At 53.7% G+C, this 12090-nt stretch overlaps 1 protein-coding gene across 4 annotated transcripts in view; it reads left to right on the top strand.

The window, feature by feature from the left end:
* The window catches only part of TBC1D14 (TBC1 domain family member 14), a 111915-nt gene that overhangs the window by 1020 nt on the left and 98805 nt on the right, over positions 1-12090 (top strand). For 3 of the 4 annotated variants that reach the window (XM_047091799.1, XM_047091797.1, XM_047091798.1), the window contains one exon: positions 10042-10780. In XM_047091799.1, the coding sequence (XP_046947755.1) occupies positions 10059-10780 (722 nt within the window). In that variant the 5' untranslated portion in view covers positions 10042-10058. Of the gene's footprint in view, positions 1-8836; positions 8856-10041; positions 10781-12090 lie in introns of those variants that run through there. The other variant, XM_047091800.1, reaches the window with a different exon arrangement.

Genomic DNA, 12090 nt, shown 5'->3' with positions numbered 1-12090 from the left:
AAGCGGGAGGACCGGCCCCCCGCAGACCCCAGGCCCCAGACCCCAGGCTGGGCGGTGCGCATTTTAGTGGCCAGAGCCTTACCTGGCCAGAACCATCCCCCGCCCCCGCTTTTCGTCTTAAAATTGCACACAGCACCATTTTCTCCAGGACGGAATTGAAAGCTTTGCTTTGGAAAGTTCTCTGTGCAGGAGGCTCCTGCGCATCGGCTTCACTTTATTTACTGAGGCTAGTTGAGGCTGGCGTGTTGGGACCCTACCAGCAGGATGTTGGCACCTCGTTGTCTTGGCTTCCTTTATAGAAGGGTTGCATCGGCACACTGTTAAGTGCTTTGCTACTCCTTGCAAAGGGCTGGTCCTTAGAGGAGTTCTGGAACGCTGCCCCTTGCCCAGTTTATCTGGCCAGTACCAACCCATGTCTCAGGTTTGCCTGTGATTTCTTCCCGACATCTTAACCACCTGCCCACCCCTCCCCCCCAGGCTTAGTTGTGTGTGTGTGTGTGTGTGTGTGTGTGTGTATATATATTAATGTTTATTTATTTTTGACAGAGGGAGAGAGAGAGATAGAGCATGAGGGGGGAGGGGCAGAGAGAGAGGGAGACAGAATCCGAAGCGGGCTCCAGGCTCCGAGCTGTCAGCACAGAGCCCGACGCGGGGCTCGAACTCACAGACTGTGAGATCATGACTTGAGCCGAAGTTGGACGCTCAACCGACTGAGCCCCCCAGGCGCCCCCAGTTGTATATATTTGACCCCTTTGGATTGTGGGGCTCCAGCTGATCCCCAACCCTAATGAGCACCTGGCATGTACTTGGGGCTCAGGGTTATTGAGTGACTACATCCTTTGGGAGACATTAAAGAAGTGAAGTAAGTGGTCGAGTCACCCAGCTGGCGGGCCGGGTCACTGGGCCTTGGTGTCCTCCACGGTCCCAGCAGGTTCCTGCTGAGCACTTTGCTTCCTGCTTGTGAAACTGAGTTTTCAACATCTGCCTCCAGCCCACCCTCTCACATTTAGCCTCAGTGCTGCCCCACCTGGCTTCTGTTGACCCTGCCATTCCTCTCCACCCCTCCGCCCCTCCGCCCCTCCACCCCACTGCCCTCCTCCCCTCTGTCCAGTGTGTGAAGGCCTGTCTTTCGTGCCTGCGTGTCCCCTCGCTTGTGTTCTGTTGAAGTTCTCGCTGACGCTGAGGACCTGCTTCTCAGGGCAGCTTGTTTCAGAATATGTCTCCCCTGTTGGTCAAAGCTCCTGATCATCGTGTCCCCAGCCTCAACACAGGGGACACCTGCCCAGCATATTGTGGGTGCTCACAGAGCTTTGAGACCTTGGAGAAGATGTGCCATCAAAATAGGTATTTACGTGTAACACGAAAAGAAGATTTTAGGAAAATGAGAGTGTGTTATCTGTTAATGTTTCAGGGCGGTTATGAAGTTTCTAGGGCCTGAATTGTTAAGAATTCTCGATTGCCAAGCCAGAAGATAAGCTGGGCTAATCACCTCATTTTACAAATGGGAAGTGGAGGCCCAGAGCTTAGTGCCACAGAGCAGGTGTGAGATATTAGTGACAGGAAGGAACTATACAGTGAGGCTTGGAGACACAAAGTGGCCGAGTCTGGGCTTTATGCAAATAAGTTACTTAAATAGCAGGCCTAAGCCGACTGGCCCCGTCTAGTACCCAGGAAGAAGTAACACCATCCAACATCTGAGGTTCAGCCCATGCCAGGCTTGATTCTAAAGGCTTTATGTAGATTTCTTGCCCAATCTGGCCCATTGCCTAAGGAGATACGGTCTATTATCGTTCCCATTGTACTACTGGAAATTGGGGTGCAGGGAAGTTAAACTATTCCAAGGTCATACAACTTGTAAGCGGGGGAGCCAGGATTTGAACCTGCGCAGTCTGCCTCCAGAACCTGCATTATTTTGCCCTCTTGTGCATTTCATTTTTTTTTAACGTTTATTTATTTAAAAAAAAAATTTTTTTTAACGTTTATTTATTTTTGAGACAGGGAGAGACAGAGCATGAGCGGGGGAGGGTCAGAGAGAGGGAGACACAGAATCTGAAACAGGCTCCAGGCTCTGAGCTGTCAGCACAGAGCCCGATGCGGGGCTTGAACTCACGAACTGCGAGATCACGACCTGAGCGGAAGTCGGCCGCTTAACCTACTGAGCCACCCAGGCGCCCCAACGTTTATTTATTTTTGAGACAGAGAGAGACAGAGCATGAACCGGGGAGGGTCAGAGAGAGAGAGGGAGACACAGAATCTGAAACAGGCTCCAGGCTCTGAGCTGTTAGCACAGAGCCCGATGCGGGGCTTGAACTCACGAACCGCGAGATCACGACCTGAGCTGAAGTCGGATGCTTAACCGACTGAGCCGCCCAGACGCCCCTCATTTTTAAAAAAAAAACTTTTTTCTTGCAGTCTAACCTACAGAGAAGTGTAAAAATTGTTCAACCTGTAGCGTATCGATTGTCACAAAGTTTAGGGTCTGATTCTTTAAACGTTCCAGCAAGTCCTGTGTGGGCTTTGATGTCAGACCTGGTTTGAATCCGGTTCCTGTTGCTGTGTGACCTGACATGATGTACTCACCCTTTCTGAATCTCATAGTTTCTTCAGTGTGCTTGGCAGGCTTGCGATGATTAGAGCGTGTGATAGCACCTAGCGTGTGTTTGGTGCATGGTAAGTGTTCAATGAATGGGTTCTCTTACCAGCAATCGAGATTATAAATTGCACTGGTTTGGTTAAGTGGTCTGAGTATCTTCCTAATCTGTCAGTTGCCCGTCAGTCACTTTATAGGTACTTACGATGAGTCACTTTGGCAAATCACTCTGTGTAACTGAAATACTTTAGGGAAGGGGGGCACCCCGGCCCCCACTGCCCGTGCAGTGAAAGTCCTTAATTTACAATGTCCCACCTATGCCTTTTTTTTTTTTTAATTTTTTTTTTCAACGTTTTTTATTTATTTTTGGGACAGAGAGAGACAGAGCATGAACGGGGGAGGGGCAGAGAGAGAGGGAGACACAGAATTGGAAACAGGCTCCAGGCTCCCAGCCATCAGCCCAGAGCCCGACGCGGGGCTCGAACTCCCGGACCGCGAGATCGTGACCTGGCTGAAGTCGGACGCTTAACCGACTGCGCCACCCAGGCGCCCCCACCTATGCCTTTTTTAATATAACTACTTTTGGGCAGTGAAAGTTAAATGTCTTTTCCTTAGGGTTGTGAAGGAGCCTTTGGGGACCCTCAACAGTTTACCCCCAGTTTCTACCTGGTTTGCTGATGGGCCAAAACTTACTTAAATAAGGGTGTCAAGTTCCAGGCACCTGCCAGTGGCCATTCACCTTCCAGAGGAGTATATTGAGCTCTCAGGAAAGTCTGTCTTAGGGTTATTTTTATCCTGAAGAATAACCCACGTAAAAACCAACTTACTTTTGTAGTCGACTTTCCCATTCTGCATAGTGCAAATTAACCCACCATCGTAGGCTGCTTGCGTGGCAGCAGGAAGAGGAAGGCTTAGAGTCGTATCCAGGTCGGCCCTCGCACAGCTACTTCGTGACACGCGCCCCTTGTGCCTTGTCTCCTTGTGTGTGAGCTGGCGGTGAGGGTACCTTGAACTCTCGGGGTTGCTGAGGAGGTTACAAAGATTGCGGGTGTGAACTCTGAACACTGCGCCTAACATCTAAAGCTCACTTGGTGAGCAGAGGCGGCTCATGTTAATTGTTAATGCCAAGGAACCCGAGTTCCAGAACATCCTGTGCCTTTCTTTCCAGGGTCCTCTCTGTGTAAACCATGACATTAAAGAGAGAAAGGGACTCACAGTGGTTGGTGTTTGTGGAGCCCTGTACAAAGCAGGCTCATTTACATGGGAGATACCACCTAGATCAGGGGGTTCTCCTTGGTGTCAGAACCTCCTTTCAGGGGTGCCTGGCTGGCTCAGTCGGAGGAGCGTGACTCTTAATCTCAGGGTCGAGAGTTTGAACCCCACGTTGGGTGTAGAGATTACTTTAAAAAAAAAAAAAAAGGGGGACCTCACTTCAGAGGCTTAACTAGCCTGTTTCTCCTGACTGGTCCTGTCCTCCAGGGTCAAGGTGAAAGCTTGGCGGGTGTGTGTGTGTGTGCACCAGTCCTGCCAGGAGGCTGGCGGTCTCACCAGACTTCTCCCCAGGAAGCGTGAAGGACCCGGAGGGGACTTGTACAGAATGACGTGGGTGTTGGAAAGAGAAGACTCAGGTAGGGCCTCGCCTACCCAGCCGCGGCTCAAGCCTGGCTTCATTCCCATCTGGGAAACGGTGGAAGGCAGTCTGCTCTTTCACGGGAGGGATGAGGATTTGGGGAGGTTCCTGACGTCTGCGTTAGAGCTGTGTGAGTAGCAAAGCAGACCGAGGGGCCTGGGAGTCACAGATTTGGGTTCAGGCCCCAGCTGCTGCCACATAAAAGTGGAGCTCTTGGGTGAGCCACGGGCCTCAGTTTCCTCCTCTGTACAAAGGGGGGTAATACGTAGCACGTAGGGCTATGAGGGCTATGAAAACAGAATGGTGATGTTAGGAGCTTAGAACAGAACCTGGTACTCGTTAAGTTGTAGTTTTAGTGATGCTCTGGGGGTGTTGGGTGCTGTGGACCTGGTCCTGCCCTCTTGAGACTTTGACCCTGTGACAGGTGTATTCCCAGGCCATGGTTGACGGAAAGGAGCCAGAACCTGTCTCCTCTCAAGATTAAGGGTATGGAGGGGCCCCTTGGCGGCTCGGTCGGTTGGGCATCTGACTCTTGACTTCGGCTCAAGTCATGACCCAGGGTCGGGGGATTGAGTCGCCCCCCACTCCAGCCCCCACCCAACTGAGTGAGGAGGCTGCTTGGGATTCTCCCTCTGCCCCGTCCCCCACTCGTGCTCTATGGAAAAAAAGAAGATTTAAGGATATGGACCTCAGTGGTGGAGCAGGGCTGATGGGACGTCCGGCAGCAAGGGCAGGTGTGCCCTCCTTGGAGGGTCAGGGAGAGCAGAAGTGTCCCGGGTGCTGACGGGGTGTGAGAAAGCAGCAACCAGGGAGGAGCTGGGACAGGGAGGGCGGCGGTGAGCAAAGGCCTGTGGACAGGAGGGAGCCTCCGAGTGGGTGGGCAGTATTATTTCTGCCCCAGGCCACCGACGAGTGGAGATGTTTCTGCCGGGGACGTAATTGAGCCATTTGGGTTTGGCCTTGTAAACTGCTTATTGACGAAGACTTGGTCAAGACTTTGTGCCTCTGCTTTTTCTTTTTTTTTAACATTTATTTAGTTTTGAGAGAGAGAAAGAGAGAGAGACAGAGAGAGAGACAGAGAGTGAGTGGCAGGGGAGCAGAGAGAGAGGGAGACACAGAATCCAAAGGAGGCTCCAGGCTCCCAGCTGTCAGCACAGAGCCCGACGGGGAGGCTTGAACCCACGAACTGTGAGATCATGACCTGAGCCGAAGTCGGACGCTCAACTGACTGAGCCACGCGGGTGCCCCACCACTGCTTTTTAAAGAGAAGACAATTAGGGGAGCTTGGCTGGCTAAGTCAGTAGAGAGAGCAACGTTGGATCTCAGGGTCGTGAGTTCAATCCCCACTTTGGGCATGGAGCCTACTTTAAAAAAAATATATATGCAGTAAAGAGAAGAAAATTAAACTTCTGTTCAAGATGGAATTGTGTTCCAGAACCTCATTCAGAGTCACTGCCGTCTGCTTCCTGACTTGTGTTGCAGACCTACCCCCGTGGGGAGAAGGGCATTCGAATGTCTCGGGCCCCTTCCCTCTTTGCTCGCTACAGAACTCAGTTTTGTGACTGGTAAATAAAATGTGGGTGGTCTTGTCGCCTGGGATAAAAGCCTTCCTCATGTCTGCACTTGATGTTTTGTGTGTTTTTCCAGGTCTGGGAGGTGATGATGGCTGGTCATCATTAACCTTGTATCGCGTGCCTGTGGCTGGCCGCCTGGGCCCAGAAGAAGTGGGGAGGGAGCCTGTTGCCACGGCCACTGCTGCGGGCGAGGGGTTTTGTCTGAGGCTCTGGGAAGCAAGTGCAGAGGGAGGAAGTCTCTTACTTTCCGAACCATCATGTGCCCGCTGGCGCTCACCGGGTGGCGCGGTAGCCCGTCGTCACTCCTCGTCACTCGCTTGCTGTGTCTCTTGTCCGCACACGATGCCGGGACTTGACGGCGGGGATTTTCTTCCTCATCTTGTGACCTCTGCTGCTCACCATGTTCTTGAAGCGTAGCCCAGCTCTCAGCAGAGGTTTCTTGGATGGACTGTCCCTGAAACCTGCCCTCTTAGGACATCGTTGTTAATAATGATTAACTCCGCAAATGGATTTTTGAGTCCTCAGTCCCTGCCAGGCAGTGGCATCTGGAACCCGTTAGCTTAGTGCTGTACCTGCCCGAAGCCTAGAAACCAGCAGAGAGACATGGGGACAGCTGTAAATACAGTTGTGTGAGGGGTGTGGCCAAAAAGAGCCTGAGAGGAAGGGGGATCCGCAGCTTCCCGGGGGGAGTAGGGGAAGGCTTCTCAGAGGAGGTGGTCTCGCAGGTGGGCTGGGTCTCCTTGCGGCATACGTACCAGATCCCCGGGGGCGCCCGTGGCCGAGCTGGGGAGAGCATCCGGGCAGTGGGGCCGCGCGGCTGGGTTTTGAGAGGCGCGAGGGTGACGGCACGAGGCTGCTGAGGCTGGCAAGGATGGGCTCGGGGGGGGGGACCCCGTGCCGGCTCGGGGGATTCAGGCTGATCCTGTCTTTAGAGAACGTGTGACTTGGAGGCCGGCATCTGCAGCTGGCCTCCTGGCAGGCTTCCAGAGTCCACCCTGCAGCCTCTCTGAGAAGCGGGCGCTTTGTTTGCGCAGCCTCGGAAGGCAGGTGCTCTGGACCGCGGCTTCTGGCTTCATTGTACTGGTGGCCCCAGGCGGAAGGGCTTGAGGACAGGTGGCCTTGGCCCTTGCGGGGTTTGGTGTAAGAGTGTGTTGCAAATGGAAGTACGTTCTTGCTCTTCGGTTTATTTCCCTGAAGGCTGCCACCTTGTTTGTGAGGCTTAAGGAACTTAAGTTGGACTTGGAAGCAGTGGAGCCTTCAAAGGTCATTCGTTTTCTCCTCAGAAGAGGCCCTCGTCCCGCTGTCCTGGCCCCCAGGGCTCTGCCAGACCTGCTTCGTTCACCTTCCGCATGCTTTCACCTGGGCGATTCGGAGCAGGGGTCCTAGTGTTCACTGAGCACGCTTGTTTTGTGTTCCTGTTTTAGTGTCAAAAGCCCAGTCTGAACACAGTTTTTGCAGGTACTCAGCTCTTTATGTGGCTGGAGGAGAGGAAATTCGCATTTACTGGGCACCTGCTGTGGTCAGACGTGGGGCGTGCCCACGTGCCCATAAACGAAATGCCTCATTTCATTTATCCTCAGAGCAGCCGTGAGTTTCGTGCTGTTGCCCCATTTAACTGCCGGGCACCAGGAAGGTTCAGCTTCTCCCCGTGGTAAGTGGCAGGGCCAGAATTTCATTTCAGCTGGCCAGGTCACCAGGCTTTCGGCTCCGCTCACGGTGAAGATTTCCTCTTGTGTTGCTGGCTTTTTGCCAGCCTGACCTGTCAGAGTGTTGATGGTGTTTTGATAATTCTAGGAACTTTTGACATTGCCAGACGTTAGCTCTTAACTACGTGCTAAAAATGTTTCTTACCGTATTCTCCTTTTGATTAAAGAAAGAAAAGCGTACAATTCTCCAGTCCGGGTACCTGTGAATCTCTCTGTGTCTCGCTGTTGTGAATCCTGTTGCTACAGAGAGGGGTTGAGTTCGGGCACTTTCCTAGAGCAGGGTCTCAGGGTCTCAGAGTTTGCCGTGGCTTTGCCTGGAGGAGCTCGGGGCTGGGGACGCAGAGTGGAGGCTCCAGCCCAGGAAACCGAGGGCGGCGGGCACCGTGAGACACCGAAACTGTGTTCACGTGTGCCGAGGTGATGCCAGATTCTTTCGGAGAATAAACCGAGTTTTTGCGCTGCAGGTTAGAGAAGCACTTCAGGTGACACATTTATAGTTTTATATTTGCATTAGAGTCTAATTTGGTATTTTGGTTTTGGTGCGGTGCGGTTCTGCCTTCTAAGAAAAATTGATAATTGATCAGTACAACATCATGATTAAATAATCCTTACTCACTCGGTCATATTTCAAGTTTTTATACATAGTTCAGTCTATTTTTGAATTCTGCATTTTGATTCATTCCTTCACGTTTCTATTTTGGCTCCAGTGCTGCACGGTCTGGCTGGTTCCTTCGATTTCTGGGAGGGAGGGAGGGAGATCACCCCCGCCCTCTGGTTCGCTTCTAGTGAATTTGCTTTTGCTGTGTTGACGTGGTGAAGGGGCCAGGCTTCCTGAAGGGGTTCAGGAAGGCCCAGTGACCCCCAAAAGGGGGTGGTTACCATTGTTGCCGCCATGCTTCAGAACCTTCCACCGCTGCCTCTTTGATGACGGCCGTTGCCAAGAGAGTGCCTTTGGAATGCTTTTCTCCTGCTACTTTTCTTAATTCTGCCCAGGCAGTCCAGCGCAGCTGGGGTTAGAGCCCAGGAAGAGTCCCATTGGGACCCAAGAAAGTACCATTCTTTATCTTGTCTTATGCCACGGATCAGATTTCAGTAACCGCATCAAGGTTCTTTAGTTTTGACATTTTATTTATTTTATTTTTAAAATTTATTTTTGAGAGAGAGGGAGAGAGAGCATGAGTGGGAGAAGGGCAGAGAGAGGGAGACAGAAGGTCCGAAGCGAGCTCTATGTTGACAGCACTGAGCCCAATGAGGGGCTCCAACTCAACACACCGTGAGATCATGACCTGAACCGAAGTCAGATGCGTACCCGACTGAGCCACCCAGGCGCCCCAGTTAGTTGTGACATTCTAAAGGTCAGTAGAAGGTCGCATCACCTCCACCTGGGTTCTCAGTCTCCCAGGGGCTGTGCTGTCCAGGCCTGTGCACCTGCCACCCCGTCATTCCCACCCCAGCCTTAGGCCAGAGCGCTGTAGGCAGGGGTGTGTGTCACCAACAGCTTTGACTCTTGTCACTCAAATCTCTATTGTGGGTCCTTGGTCTGTTTTTCCTGTATTGATTATGTGTCTTCCCCGAAGCAGCCTCTTACCTGGGTTTTGACAACCCCACACTAGGCTTTTCATCCACTAGGTTTGGCCCGTTTTGGGGTCAGTCCAAGCTCTGACACCAAGTAACACTATGATCTCGAACCCGTTTATTACCCTTGGAGCCTTGGTTTCCTCCATGGTCATGGGGGTGATATGCCCTGCCTTGCAGACGCAAGTAAGGTGACCGCGGCATCATGGGGGCCGCGGCCGACTTGGGTGTGCTTGGGGTCATCTTACCGTACACGGCATACCTGCTTTATCTTGGTTCCTGTCTTGATGGCAACATCTTGATTTTTATGCTCAGAATAAGTAGAACTTGACTTACATATGGGTTATGAATTCATGTACTTTTTTTTTTTTTTTGAATGTTTGAGAGAGAGGGAGAGAGAGAGAGCAGGGAGGGGCGGGGAGAGAGAGAAGCCCAAGCATACTCTGTCCTCCCAGCGCAGAGCTCGACACGGGGCAGGCTCACAAACCAGGAGATCGTGACCTGAGCCGAAACCGAGAGTCAGATGCTCAACCGACTGAGCCACCCAGGTGCCCCATGAATTCACGTATTTTTGATGGAGGTATTCTGTTTATCGTTAAACAAAACAAAACGTGAAAAACAACCCTCTCTCCCTGCCTGGCCTGGTCCTCATGCCCCCAGTGTTGTCCTGGGGGTCAGACATGTGACCGGTGTGGTGCTAGTGATGATGAGGAAGGGGATTGTTTAAGTATTTTTACCTTAGACGTATGTAGCCTTTAGGTTATTGCCCTATCATTTTATATCGTGGTAATATATGCTAAAACTCTAGCTTCTGGTCCCAAATGAAAACTCGAGTACGTGGGACTTTTTCAAGGATTCCTCTGTAAAAAGGGCATCAGAACATTCGAGCTGTGCACTAGCAGAGTGGTGTCTTAGGATTTTGTAGCCACGATCTTACTTTCCATTTTTGTATTTTTTTTTTTCTAGTTTCTCCTTGGACCAAGATGACTGATGGAAACCTCTCCACCTCTACAAATGGCATAGCCTTGATGGGCATTCTGGACGGTCGGCCAGGAAATCATATTCAGAATCTACAACACTTGAATCTCAAGGCACCCAGATCCCTCTCGTTGCCAGAGTATGGGCCCAAGCTGAAGCTTGGGCCTTTAGAAGATCAGCACAGCCTTAAGTCCGTGGACTCGGGCATTCCCACCCTAGAGATCGGTAACCCGGAACCTGTCCCCTGCAGTGTGGCCCACGTGAAGAGGAAGCCATCTGAGTCCGGGACCGTCCCGGAGCGAGCCTGCCAGAGCGCGTGCCCGCTGCCGTCCTACACGCCACCGGCTCCCGGCAGTGCCGAGTGGGAGCGGGGCGTGCGGAAGTCGTCCACGTTCCCCCGGACGGGCTATGACGCGGCCGAGCTCTACAGCCCCGCCTCCAAGGCCCTGAACCGCAGCGACGATGTCTCCGTTTGCAGCGTGTCCAGCCTCGGCACGGAGCTGTCAGCCACGCTTTCCGTCAGCAATGAGGACATCTTGGACCTTGTGGTCACGAGCAGCTCCAGTGCCATCGTGACCCTGGAGAATGATGACGACCCTCAGTTCACTGACGTCACCTTGAGCTCCGCCAAGGAAACCCGGGAGCTGCGCCGGCAGGACTGTGTCGATGGAACGGAGGATGGGAGTAAATCGAAAATACTGGGACCATTTAGTAACTTCTTTACCAGGTAACACCATCTTTGTCTCTGCAGGGGTTAGGTGACCGGGCCAGCCGCTTGTCCTCATCGAAAACGGGGGTTTCCTGCCTTGCTGAGCAGGCCCTGTGTCACGCAGGCAATCGCGACTTTTCCCGGTGGCCCAGGGTCCTGTGGAGCTGTGTTGGTGATTCTGCTGTCTGAGTCCTCACCGCTGTCACTTCTGTGTCCCTCCCTGGCGCACTCGCACAGTTTGTTGTCCCTTCCCGGCCTCTGACCTGCTGCTGTGCCTGAGGGTGATCCACAAGGGGCCGGTGCCACCAAATCAACCTTGTCCCCTGAAGGGCCTTTTATGCTAATAACTTGAGCCTCTTGGGCCAAGCACAGCGTGCCAACCTGGGTGGTCTCGGCATTAATAACCCACGTTTCCACCTCCGGCCCCCGTGCCCTGCATGGCTGTGCTGTGGCGTCCGTGCTGTGGCCCAGGCCCTGCTGCCGGGGTGTGTGCTCTCACGGCCCCACAGCCGCCGCTCTCCCACTTGGGTGAGGACCAGGCCACGCAGGCGCCAAGCCGGGGCCGCTGGGGCCCTGGGGGCACGGCTCGCAGAGGACCTGCCTCTCACCTGTGCTCTCGTGGTTTTGTTCAGCAAGCGTGTACGTCCCCCGCTCTGCTCTTGGCAGGTAAGACGGGAGTAGTGGGACCACGGAAGTGGTGACAGGTGATGACTTTGGGGAGGGCTCACGGGCCGGGGGTGGTGGGCGGGAACACGTCAGTCTGTCACACAGCCTCTGTGAACCCCCACGCCGTGCAGCGCCGTGAGGAAGGGCACGGGGGCTGTGCGAGAGGGGGTGCGGGGTGTGGCCACCTCCCCAGCTGCTCGTCGTGTGGGCTCCGGGCCTGTTTCCGTGGTCCGCCGCAGCTCCCCCCGAGTGTGTGTACTGTAGCAAAGCCCGTGTGGGACACTTTGTGGCGCTGGGGGTCCCTGTGAGGTGGCGTGCCGTGCTGGCAGAGTCAGCTGGAGACTCCGTGACTGCGGGCGCCGGTGGTGACTCCCCGCCGCGTCCGCTGCTTCGTCCTCTGCGTGGGTGGCGTCTCGAGTGAGCCTGAGACCAGACTTGAGGGAGAAGATCTTTGGCGCAGCTGCGGTTCCTGAGGCACCTCTTCTCCCCGATGTGCCGACAGACAGGCGTCAAGCTACCCCAAGTAGCATCCCTAGTCCCAGAACTCAGCAGAACTCAGGACCGCCTCAGGGGGAGGAGCCCAGGAGCTGCGGGGGAGACGGTCGCCGTCCCTTCTGCGATCAGAGCCCTAAAGCAGGTTGTGGTTCAGATGTGTGTGGCCG

Source organism: Lynx rufus, unplaced genomic scaffold (assembly GCF_022079265.1).
Source record: "Lynx rufus isolate CCGP_SWC_20201006 ecotype Redwood Valley unplaced genomic scaffold, mLynRuf1.p SCAF_3, whole genome shotgun sequence".
Taxonomy (NCBI): Eukaryota; Metazoa; Chordata; class Mammalia; order Carnivora; family Felidae; genus Lynx; species Lynx rufus.
The sequence above is the reverse complement of the archived record's forward strand: the minus strand, read 5'-3'. Positions and strand labels throughout refer to the sequence as shown.